The sequence below is a fragment of the Natrix helvetica genome (assembly GCF_964273705.1).
Source record: "Natrix helvetica genome assembly, chromosome: 1".
NCBI lineage: Eukaryota > Metazoa > Chordata > Lepidosauria > Squamata > Natricidae > Natrix > Natrix helvetica.
The window spans coordinates 130,658,779-130,671,123 of NC_138548.1; the positions used below are offsets into that span (position 1 = coordinate 130,658,779).

Consider the following 12,345-nt stretch of genomic DNA (forward strand, 5'->3'; position numbering starts at 1 on the left):
TACCCACCTCGGAAGGATGGAAGACTGAATCAACCTTGAGCCTGGTAACATTTGAACTGCCAAATTGCAGGCAGCCGGCAGGCAGCAGAAATAGCCTGCAGTACTGCATTCTAACTACTGTGCCACCGCACCGTGGCACAAAAGGCAAAGATAGTTGATCTAGCACTTTTCATTTGGTTCACTGGTTATGATGTGGTTCCCATATGTGGGCAGTTCAATTTTTGAAGCAAGCATAGTATCAGGCTAGAAATAATAGGCATGTGCAAAGTGGCCATGTTTCTTCTTCACACGGTACAGCAATTATGCAATGTGCTTTATTGCTTAACGCTGTGTTGTTTCAAAATCTCTTCTGGCACATTCAATGCCACAGAAGCAATGTGAATCTAAGCACCATGGCAGCTTCACTTCACTTTTTAGAATCAGGGGACACATTGCTTTGAAGTGTGCTTTGCTCAAAAGCGGTGGAACATGCTTTCAAAAGGGTTGCACAGCCCAAATGTTGGGTTCTAAGACAATCACTTTTTTTTGAGATCTCAAAACAAGCTCACAATAATAAACTTTAGAACCTCTGTTGAGATCTTGACTATATTAAAATAATGTTGTTCAATTCACATAGAATTCATCATTGTTCTTAAGGTTTACAGTGGACTCCTCAAACACAATAGGCTGCAATGCTCTTTAGATGTAGAGGAACGTAGAACAATTCAGTTTTTTCCCAAGTAACTTGTAGAATGTTGAAATTAACATTTCAGAGGATGGAACGAAAAGGGAAATACCGGTATTCCTCAACTTACACCCACAATTGAGCCCAGAATTTATGTTGCTAAGTGACAAACTTATTAAGTGAGTTTTGCCCCGTTTTATGACTTTTCTTGCTATATTAGTTAAGTCGATCACTGAAGTTGTTAAATTAGTAACGCAGTTGTTAAGTGAATGTGGCTTCCCCTTTGCCTTTGCTTTTCAGACTGTCACAAAAGGGCATGTGATCCCAGGACACTGCAGCCATCATAAATATGAACCAGTGTCAAGCATCCGAATGTAAATAATGTGACCATGGGGATGCTGCAATGGTCGTAAGTGTGAAAAATGGACATAAGTCACTTTTTCCAGTGCCATTGTAACTTTGAATGGCCACTAAATGAACTGTTGTAAGTCGAGGACTGCCTGCACAAAGAACTACATTAAATTGAACTACTGTAGGCAATTAATTGCTGCAAATAACAAGCATAGAAGTCAGCATATGCATTCGAAACAAAAAGAATCAAATCACGTTAACACATCAAATACTCCTTTTGGGAGTAATTTGAGCAATCAACTTCGGTTATCATGACAAGGTGCTAATGGGATTAGAACTCAATTGCTGTCACGTATTTCTCCTTTGGCAGTATTCACCAGGGAACCATTTTTTTTTTATAGACAGTTGTTCATCTTTAGTCTCCTGTGACTTGTGGGGAGAAGGAAGTAGCTGGAGGAAGAAGAAGAGGGGTTTAACATTGTAAAGCTTTAGGATAATAACATCTGGGGCCCTGTAAAACCAGAAACAAAATAGACCAGAAATTGACTGATGCATCCCTTTTTAGCAACTCAGCAGTAGATCTTGTCAAAGAATTGGTACGGAGTTTTAAGGATTGGGGAAAACTGGAAGAAACGATTACGTGCTACTTTTCTGATCATCAGATGGGCTCAACCAAACGATCAAATTATTGATCTCCAATTCCAATTCTCTTAAACATAATCTAGTGCACGCCTGCCCCCAAATAACCTCCACAGAATCATATGGCCATAGAAGTAATATGTAATTATTTATGCCAGGTTTGATTTGGAGAGAAAAATTATTCCTAGTTTATTTGTGATACAGATAAATATCCTTTAAGATACTGCTGCTAGCACCTCAACATAAATAAGCTAGAAGTTTACATATTATTATGACACTGTTGCCTCTCTCTTGTTTCTCTTCCTTGGCAGTGTAGGAAGTTAGCACCCATCCCTCTCCTAGAAAAATGAAATATTACAAAGGCAGAATATTGTATTTCCTTGGATGAGAAATGGAGAAACATGTTTTAGGCAAGAAACAGACTCACTCTTAATAGCCCCCACCATCCTCAATAGCCCATAGCAGATGTCTGCACTTAAGAGATAAAGAGATACAGTGGGGCAAAAAAGTATTTAGTCAGCCACCAATTGTGCAAGTTCTCCCACTTAAAAAGATGAGAGAGGCCTGTAATTGGCATCATAGGTAGACCTCAACTATGAGAGACAAAATGTAAAAAAAAAAAAACCAAACAATCACATTGGCTGATTTGGAAAGAATTTATTTGCAAATTATGGTGGAAAATAAGTATTTGGTCAATATCAAAAATTCATCTTAATACTTTGTTATATAACCTTTGTTGGCAATGACAGAGGTCAAACATTTCCTGTAAGTCTTCACAAGGTTGGCACACACTGTTGCTGGTATGTTGGCCCATTCCTCCATGCAGATCTCCTCTAGAGCAGTGATGTTTTGGGGCTGTCGCTGGGCAACACAGACTTTCAACTCCCTCCAAAGATTTTCTATGGGGTTGAGATCTGGAGACTGGCTAGGCCACTCCAGGATCTTGAAATGCTTCTTACGAAGCCACTCCTTCGTTGCCCGGGTGGTATGTTTGGGATCATTGTAATGTTGAAAGACTCAGTCACGTTTCATCTTCAATGCCCTTGCTGGTGGAAGGAGGTTTGCACTCAAAATCTCACGATACATGGCCCCATTCCTTCTGTCCTGTACACGGATCAGTCGTCCTGGTCCCTTTGCAGAGAAATAGCCCCAAAGTATGATGTTGCCACCCCCATGCTTCACAGTAGGCATGGTGTTCTTTGGATGCAACTCAGCATTCTCTCTCCTCCAAACACGACAAGTTGTGTTTCTACTAAAAAGTTCTATTTTGGTTTCATCTGACCATATGACATTCTCCCAATCCTCTTCTGGATCATCCAAATGCTCTATAGCAAACTTCAGACAGACCTGGACATGTACTGGCTTAAACAAGGGGACACGTCTGGCACTGCAGGATCTGAGTCCCTGGCGGTGTAATGTGTTACTGATGATAGCCTTTGTTACGTTGGTCCCAGCTCTCTGCAGGTCATTCACTAGGTCCCCTCGTGTGGTCCTGGGATTTTTGCTCACAGTTCCTATGATCATTTTGACCCCATGGGGTGAGATCTTGCATGGAGCCCCAGATCGAGGGGGATTATCAGTGGTCTTGTATGTCTTCCATTTTCTAATTATTGCTCCCACAGTTGATTTGCTTACACCAAGCTGCTTGCCTATTGCAGATTCAGTCTTCCCAGCCTGGTGCAGGTCTACAATTTTGTTTCTAGTGTCCTTTGACAGCTCTTTAGTCTTCACCATAGTGGAGTTTGGAGTGTGACTGTTTGAGGTTGTGGACAGGTGTCTTTTATACTGATAACAAGTTCAAACAGGTGCCATTGATACAGGTAATGAGTGCAGACAGAGGAGCCTCTTAAAGAAGAAGGTACAGGTCTGTGAGAGCCAGAAATCTTGCTTTTTTGTAGGTGACCAAATTCTTTCCAAATCAGCCAATGTGGTTGATTGGTTTTTTTTTTTAACATTTTGTCTCTCATAGTTGAGGTCTACCTATGATGCCAATTACAGGCCTCTCTCATCTTTTTAAGTGGGAGAACTTGCACAATTGGTGGCTGACTAAATACTTTTTTGCCCCACTGTAGCTAGGTCTATTTATAGACAAATGCCCTCACACAAGTTCCAACAAAGGTAGGATTAGCCCTCTACCCATCTCACCACATGGCACCGGGGAAGATTACATCACCGAACAAGGCTCAACCAAGGCTGGGACTCAGGACAGCGTACAGAATTACCCCCTACATGGCCCCATGGGAATCTGACAACCAATCAGAATACAAACTCAAATTCAAAAGCCCAGAGAGGGTATAAAACTCAGGCACTCTCAGCATCTCTTCCCCTTTTTTCTTCTTCACCCAACATCTTCAAGGCACGTGGTCCTGTCCATCATTAAGACCATCTTTCTAAACAGCCACCATGTTTTCCAGTGTCTTTCTCCCTTTCTCCCCACTTGGAACTGAACCCCGTAAAAATAAAAAAAATATTTTTAACAATTTCACTGTTACTACTAAAGAGGCACATCAGAAAAAAATCCTTCTGTCTAATAGCAGGATGAACATTTATCCTGTTGGAAGCGGTCATTAGAGATGTGTTTTTCTTTTGTTAGACATATACTGTAATTTCCTTTTCTTTTTCTTTTTCTTATTTTTCTTATTAACTCCTCCCTTCGTTTCCTTGGTTTTATAGCTTTTATATCCCTTATATAGGGATGTGGCTAATCAACTCTTTAGTCACTTTCTACCTAAATAACAAAATAATCTCCTATTAACAGTTCTCTTTTTTTTCGAGATTATTATATAAGGTACGAGTATAAACAGGTTTCTTCTATCTTTGTTTTAAATGTTTGGATTTCCGCTATTTTAGGATTAAAAAAATAGGAATCATTTTCGGACCTCCATTTTTATTTGCTTTTTCTTCTTTAATTTCCCTGATATTCTGATATCTTCAGAATAAGTCTATCTGAGAGCCAGAAAACAACCAGAACAAGACACACCTTTTACTTTTCTCAAATAAGCACTTCCAGAAAAAAATTAAATAAATTCTACAGTGGTTGGATGGGTATATTTCAGGGGAGGGGAAGAAAACACTGGAGGATATTAGCACATCCTGTTCCTGAACCACTGCGGTTTTCATATACCTAGACTGAATGCTTTTCAGCAAAATGATTGATATTTTTCATTGCTACCACCATCTTCTCTAGACCATCTTTTTTTAAAAAAAAACCTTTTTCTCCAACCAATTGTTTGTCTACATTGTCTTGTCCTTCTTTTATTAACTTTGCTTTTCAGCTGTTCCATCTACAAGCATTCTTTTTAAAATCAGCAAATCTTTATTTTACACTTCAGGCTGGTTTTCTCCCGCTCCCTTGTCTTGATTAAATGTCTTTTTCACATAACCTGTGATTCAGGGATGTAATAATCAAAATCTTTTCCAAATCTCTTTGTAAGTTGTTTGTTCTCCTGGTGGGGGCAGAAGCATATATATTAAGACCCATATTGTTCCTTCCTATAATAAATGGCGTGCATTGAGGATCTCTTACGTCTACATTCAAACAACCATTTGGTTACATTGATCACAAGATACCCATCATGTCATCACCTTAATCCTTACAGGGACTCTTCAAACACTGGTAGCCAAATGTTATTCTATACGGTGCCTCCTGGTTGTGAATGTAACAGAAAACAGCACACAGGATATGCACAGTGTAAAAATAAATATTCTGTGGAAGTCATGCAAAGCCCTGTACACAAAGCATGACATAATACCTGTATCTTTCTGAGAGCTTAAGAAGAGAAGAAGGGATGTATATAGCATTCCGATTATGTTTCCAACAACGTTTTCTCTCTTGTTCATTCCATTACTTGCAACAAGTAATTTCAAGGGATTTTTGCTTCCTAATATCTCTACTGATATATGATAGACAGGCAGACCGCCAGACCAACGCATAGACAAACAGACAGATAGATATGGCATCTCAAACATTCCATTTTTCAAGGGGGTGTTTTGGTAATATTTTTGGAATATAAAATGTATCACGGGGTCTTAGATGAGCTTCTGTATTACAGTTGCATTTCTCAATTTGTTCTGTAAGTAGTCTGAGACCTGTATTATTGCTCCTCTCTCTTTTTCATGTCTTCATGAATTTAACTAGGGCCTGTACATTGGGAAATCTTAAACGTTCATATAGATGTAACATAAAATAGAGAATATATCTTTCACCTCCATACCTGCTTTCTTTGGAAGCTCCCAATATCATAAAAGGTTATAGTTTCCTGGAACCAGGTGTCTATTTTACCCTTTTCCCTATAATGTTGGGATGGTAGCAGGGTTCGGTGATAAGATTATAGACTGGGGTGCCAATGAACTCATCCCCCATTCTACTAATAGAACTACATAGCAACACACCATTAATTTTTCTTAGGGAAAAAAACCCTCATTCGGTGGAGAATACTTTTTGTTTTGGTTAAAAATGGAAAATCTTGTTTCACTTCCAAAAAACTGTTTGATGAAATATAGTCTTTGTTCGAGTAATATTGTATTCTTACCTCCAATGATTGCAATATCTGTGCTTGTTGGAGAGCTTCCAATATTTGCACCTAGAAATAAAATACACAAAATTTAATTAGACAGGAGATTTCAGGTAATAAATAATCACAGCTACTCTACACAGAATACAGCAAGGATTTATTTTACCGCTTCCTTTCAAATTTTTCTGTGAACCTAAGAATGCGAAGGATTGAAATGGCAAAGAGCAGGATTCTTTTTCCTAAAAAACCTTATTAAAACATTTAAGTTGTATACAATTATATCATATGGAGAGGAAAAAATACTACTATATTTAAGCAGTAACTCTGCAACCCAGGAAAACATTTATTGAACAATCGTTTTGCAACTCAAGAAGACTCCTGTGAAATATTACAAAACTTTGCAGGAAAAACAACGTGGATGCAATTATGTCTGAAGAGGAAGACAATCTAAGAGAGACAGCATTTTAATACCAAGATTTTCCTGATAATGGCATTTTGAGCCCCCCCTCCTAATTGTAATTTTGGAGGGCTGAAACACATGGTGGGGAAATGGTATATGGCCCTTAGTCTCTGGATTGCTGACCTATGATTTATAGTATCTATAGATTCTATACACTAAACGGAAGAAGGCACTTATCTGAGAAAGAAGGAATGCCCCACACACCAAATTCTTAAAGGCATTTCTAACAGCAATCAAACTGCTAGCTTTATTTCTCACATAATGACATCATGACAGGGATTTGAGTACAGAGAATAGAGGCAGCTCCCATAATACACAATTCCTGAAGGGGACTGGCAAGAAGGAAATGACAGAGAAAGTAGGGTTGAATGGGAGTTCATTCTGTATTACCCTGTGCGTAACTCTAGGCACTTGGAGTGAGGGCGAACTTCTGAATTGGGCTAAGGAAACCTTGAGACCTTTCCTTCACCACAGCTTTCCAATTCCCTATTCAAGTTTTGTTTATTAGCAGAACATTCACACTTGCGAAATCCCCTCAGTTTGAAATGAAACTGTCCAACTGCAGATATGCCATCTTCAATTGAACAATCCTCCCTCAATTGATTGTGGAAAAGCAATGAAGAAGATGCCTATCTGGGTCATTTGATATAAGCAGCTCCAGAATCTCTGCTTCTTCTTTGTCTTCATTTTATACCAGAGGAGCATTTGGCACTCAGAACCCCAATTATACTCACTACTGGATTATAATAATGCCAGAGTAGATAATTTCACAATTTTCAAAGCATATGAAAAATCCAACTATGGGCCTTTTAAGAATCTGTGATAAGAAATTGGTTTGAGAGAGTTATTAGTGCCTAAAAAAAATAAAGCATGAAATCTCAACCTTAATTATAGTTTTCACAGGGAAGGGGAAACCCAAACTAATAAAAAGCAAAAAAACCTTTACAGCAAAGGAGGGGAGAAAATTTCAGACAATCCCCTTTCTCTTTCCTATCTCACACAGTAATAGGATACTTAATGCATCAGTAAATTGAGAGTCTTTCATTCCCTTAGACCTCCCTTTTCTTTCTGCTGTGATAGCCGCAATTAAAATTCCTTTACTTGAAGAAAGCTGTTTTTGAAAAAACGGGATCACCGCCACGGTTGCAACCAGAATTACAGATAGCTGCATTTTGATGAAAGCTTCTTGAATCCTGTGCAACAGGGGCAAGCAATCTGCTAGGATCAGAGGCCTCTCATTGGCGCACTCACAAAAGACTGCCACTGGGGGTCACTATTCTAAAATGGATGTCATGGTGAGTGTAGCCAGTCACAAAACGTCCATTTACTAGAAAGATAACTTTCTGGAGATATTGATATTGATACTGGAGAAAAACTGAAGTATTTATCCTTAGATCTTCTTGGGATTCTGTCTGAATAGAAAGTCAGTTTTGGTCTAATGATTATGTGATGACCCGGGACAAGGCACAAAGCTACATAGCCAGCTGAGAGTTCAAACTCCCCTTTAATGCTCCAAATTTCCACCCAAACACTCCCACATTCTTCGCAAGTCACAGAGCAAAGCACACACACATGGCAGCCTCTGGCTGCGCCTTGTCCATGAGTCCACGAAACAAGAAACAAACAATGAGTCCACGAAGTCAGGAACAAGTCCATGAAGCAAGGAAGAAGCAAGCAGTCCTACAAACTCCAAATGTCTGTATCGGTAAACCAAACTCTATAAATTCAGTGTTTGTTCCCAACAAATGCCTCTCCACACAGTGTCTCCTTAAATCTCAGTCCCCAGGTGTGCCTTGTGAAGAGGGGCGCGGCACTCTCCTCCCGAGTCGTCGGGTCGGCCGGTACTCTTCCCACCTTCTCTTCACTCTCTGTACTAGGGGGCAGTCCCTGCTCATTGCCTGAGCTCTGTCACTCCTCATTTCCACTGCTTACCCTCTCCTGCCCCCATTCCTCCCTGCTAACAAGCCATCCCAATCCTGAGGGGCCCTGGACTGCCTTGTCCTGCTCCTCCGCATAGTCCTTCGAAGCCAAAGAAGCCAGCTCCAGCTCCGGCTTATCCTCCCCTACAGATTTAAGCTCTGACGGGGACATGACAGCTTAAGGTGCTGGCCTAGAAACCAGGAAACTGTAAGCCTGAAAGCCAGCTGGGTATCTTTAGGACAGTCATTCCCTCTCAACCTAACCCATCTCACGGGGTTATTGTTATGGTGAAAAAAAAGGAGGAAGGAGTATTTAAGTAGGTTCTCTGCCTTATTTATAAAAATAATAAAGGCAGGATATCTATCATCTATCTATCTATCTATCTATCTATCTATCTATCTATCATCCATCCATCCATCCATCCATCCATCCATCCATCCATCTATCTATAACACACACACACACACACACACACACACACACACACATTAAATAAATAAACCAGCTATTTCTTCTGCAGTTGTTGGTGACCCTTTTTAAAATTTTATTTATTTCTCACATTTTCGAACTGCTCATCTCCCTCAAAGAGGGACTCTTTTCCTCATATTATTCTGTTCTCCCTGATTAACACGGGAAGCAGCAGCAGTCTAAAGGACTAAATCCAACAAGTGGAAATGACAAAAGAGGCAGTTTTCTGCTAAAAGTTGGAAGCTTCTTATGAGCTATTAGAAAACGGAATAGATGAACTTAAATTAGGGAATGATGGGCTTTCCTATTGGACAGATAAATTGGCTGCTTTATGAGAGATGAAAAGGAGCCCAGGGAGGTGATTTTTCTGAGAATTATAGCAGAACACTTCCTTCTCTCTTTCCCTCCAAGTAGAGGTCAGTGTTTATATAACATGGGTCCATATAAAAACATGCATGGAATTTGGCCTATCAATTATACTTTGCATGTAGTGCCAGGACACTACATGTTTTCCAACTACTGACTTGTTTGGTGTAACAAACGGCCAGTTTTTGATCCAACCCACTGACCGCTTAGATTTTGAATTCTGGCAATACAGCTTCCTTTACAGCAGTGCTTCTCAATTATTTTCTGTCATGCCCCCCCTAGGAAGAAGAAAACATTTCGCGCCCCCCGCGCGACTGTAAATAGTATCATTTGTCTATAAAATTGTTATAAGTACACCTCTGCATAACACTGTATCCTTATTAACGTATAAGAGAATAAAAAAAGAAAGAAATGTGGATCAATTTACAACAAAGAACAGCTTTATTAACTGTAGCAGAAAAGATTTAAAGGAGCACAGGATTTAAAGGAACACAATATTAAAAAAAACTTTAACCTGCAAAACAAAAATATATAAAATAATTTGAGCTGAGGCCCCCTTTACGGAGCCTCGCGCCCCCCCTGGGGGGCCCGCCCCACTATTTGAGAAGCACTGCTTTACAGTAACATCTGCTCAAAAACAGGATTGTGGGAAGCAAAACAAAACATTCCCGTGTTATTTGGAAAATGTAAGCTTAAGTGATAAAATACATTTCTTACACTGTTGCAATTTGCGTTCACTTTTTTGTATGCTTGTTCTTTTAATAGCTGACCTTCATTAAAAAACACTAATTACATTTCAGGAGCATAGCAAAGATGTTTTGAATCAGTGGTGGGTTCCGGATCCTGTTGCAACCGGTATGGTGCAATGGGCCCGGCCTCTCCCACATGCACGTGCGCAGCATGTGCGCACATGAGTCCTTACCTCCACAATGCCTCCGCGATGCTCCAGTTGCTCGGCAGAGCATCATGCAGGCGCTGTATGCTCCGTGCGCGGAAGCGCCGAAGAGCTCAAATACAGGTAAGGACTGTGGGTGGGTCCTCCGGAGCACTGTACCGGAACGGTACCGTGCTCCCGGCAGGCAACGGTAGGCCCATACCGGGGCGTACCGCCTGCAACCCACTACTGTTTTGAATGAAGAGGTAAAAACATACTTCACAAACATAATGACCGTGAGGTATTTGGTTTGTGATGCTAGATGACACAATTGACTGCAGATTTGCACACTCAATGGCAAACTCAGATTGGACTTGGCATCTTGTGTGAAATGACATAAGGGGAAGTTTATTTAGATAAGAAAGCCTGCAAACCCTCTATTACACATTTATGCAATATTTCCACCCAATATTACAGATATTTGTTGAAACTACCTGTCAAGCTCGGTAGCTTAACCCTTCATCAATTACTGGTAATTTGTTTGAACACTTGTACTGAATTTGATCCACACATTAATAATTGGAGCTATACCAGCAACTTCACAATTCTCCTAGAAGAACCCATTGCCCTAGGAATTCCAAAACAAATACTTAACAATAGTCCTTGATTACAAACATTTCCTTAACAATGGTTTGAATTACCAATCGCCTGGGGGGAGGGAGAAAGGAACATACTTACAATCTATATTTGAACTTACAACTGTTATATTATCTCTAATCATAGGATCATAATGCAGATGCTTGGCAGCCAGTTTACATTTGTGACTGGTTGTGTCATGTCGCAGTAATGATTTGCAATGTGTTTTTGCTTGTTTCAAAAAATGCAATTGGGAAAGTTGGATTCAGATCTGAACCCAACTTCATTGACTTGAAGGATGGCTGAGGTAAACATGGTTGCTATAATCAGGTCTGGTCACATGCTATTCAGAAATTGGATCCCAACTGTGGCTGTAAATTGAGGATTACCTGTACGGTTCTTTTAAAAAAAATACTTATCTGTCAGTTGGGATAGACGACCAGAACAATAGTGTTCGTATGTATGCCAAATAATAGTAATAATTATAATTATTACAATTATTATGATAATGAGAAGTTTAGAGGGAGCAACTGAACCACACCAATAATTTAGGTGACTTCAAAGGTATTTTCTTAAAAAGATGAAATTAAAGGGGATGAGGAAAAAGCTGTGAAACATCCTAGCTGCCCTATAATCAAAACATTAAAGGCCTGGCATTCATCATTTAGATTAGATATCAAATTGCATTCAGATGCAAATATTTAATTGCATTTGTACCAAGTAAAATTATAGATCCTGGATATTTGTGGACTGTTTCTCCACAAAAGCAACACAGTTAAACTGTGAGAAGTTTGATGAATTAAATTCATTATGTTAATGCACTCCCTACAACCTAAGCAACCCACCTTTGGCATTAAAATACTTTGAAATTGCCCCGGGTTTATTCCTGCTGCCTGCAATACAACAATGGGTTTGTCTAAAAATAAAAGAGGAGGTTAATTAACCTAGGGATTAAAAGTTTTCTTAATGCATTCTAAAAATCAAAGAAAAAACAACAACAGTATTTGCTTTCTGCAATGCCACTGTTATTCATGCAATACCATTACTTACTGATCCAGGCGAGACGATGCACTTTGGTATGTAGTTCAAGAGCACAGATGCTCTTTTGTTTACATGACAATAGGGAAAAATATTGAGGTCAGGAAAACAACATCAAAACAGTAGTTTCTTGTTTATCTCATACTTATACATGCCAACCCCGATGAAACCCAGTGACTTTCAATACTCTTCCTTGTTTGATTGGCCTTTGGCTATAAAGCATCATAAACGGGTCCAAGGATGTTCTTCCATGGGTACCCAAGTGAAGCGTTCAAATCCAAGATTTGGAAGACACTGTGTAAACCACTAAATTCAAATGCAATTCTCATTATAAACCCCTTCTTTCAGATGTTGCAAATTCTAAATCAAATCAGCAAGGTGGTAGTAGATAAATGGGAGAATGGCAGTTGGTCTT

At 39.6% G+C, this 12,345-nt stretch overlaps 1 protein-coding gene across 1 annotated transcript in view; it reads right to left on the reverse strand.

The window, feature by feature from the left end:
* Window positions 1–12,345, reverse strand: part of GYPC (glycophorin C (Gerbich blood group)) — a 49,254-nt gene that overhangs the window by 1,617 nt on the left and 35,292 nt on the right. The window contains exon 2 of the mRNA XM_081943825.1: window positions 6,187–6,237. Coding sequence (XP_081799951.1) covers window positions 6,187–6,237 — 51 coding nt within the window. The remainder of the gene's footprint in view (window positions 1–6,186; window positions 6,238–12,345) is intronic.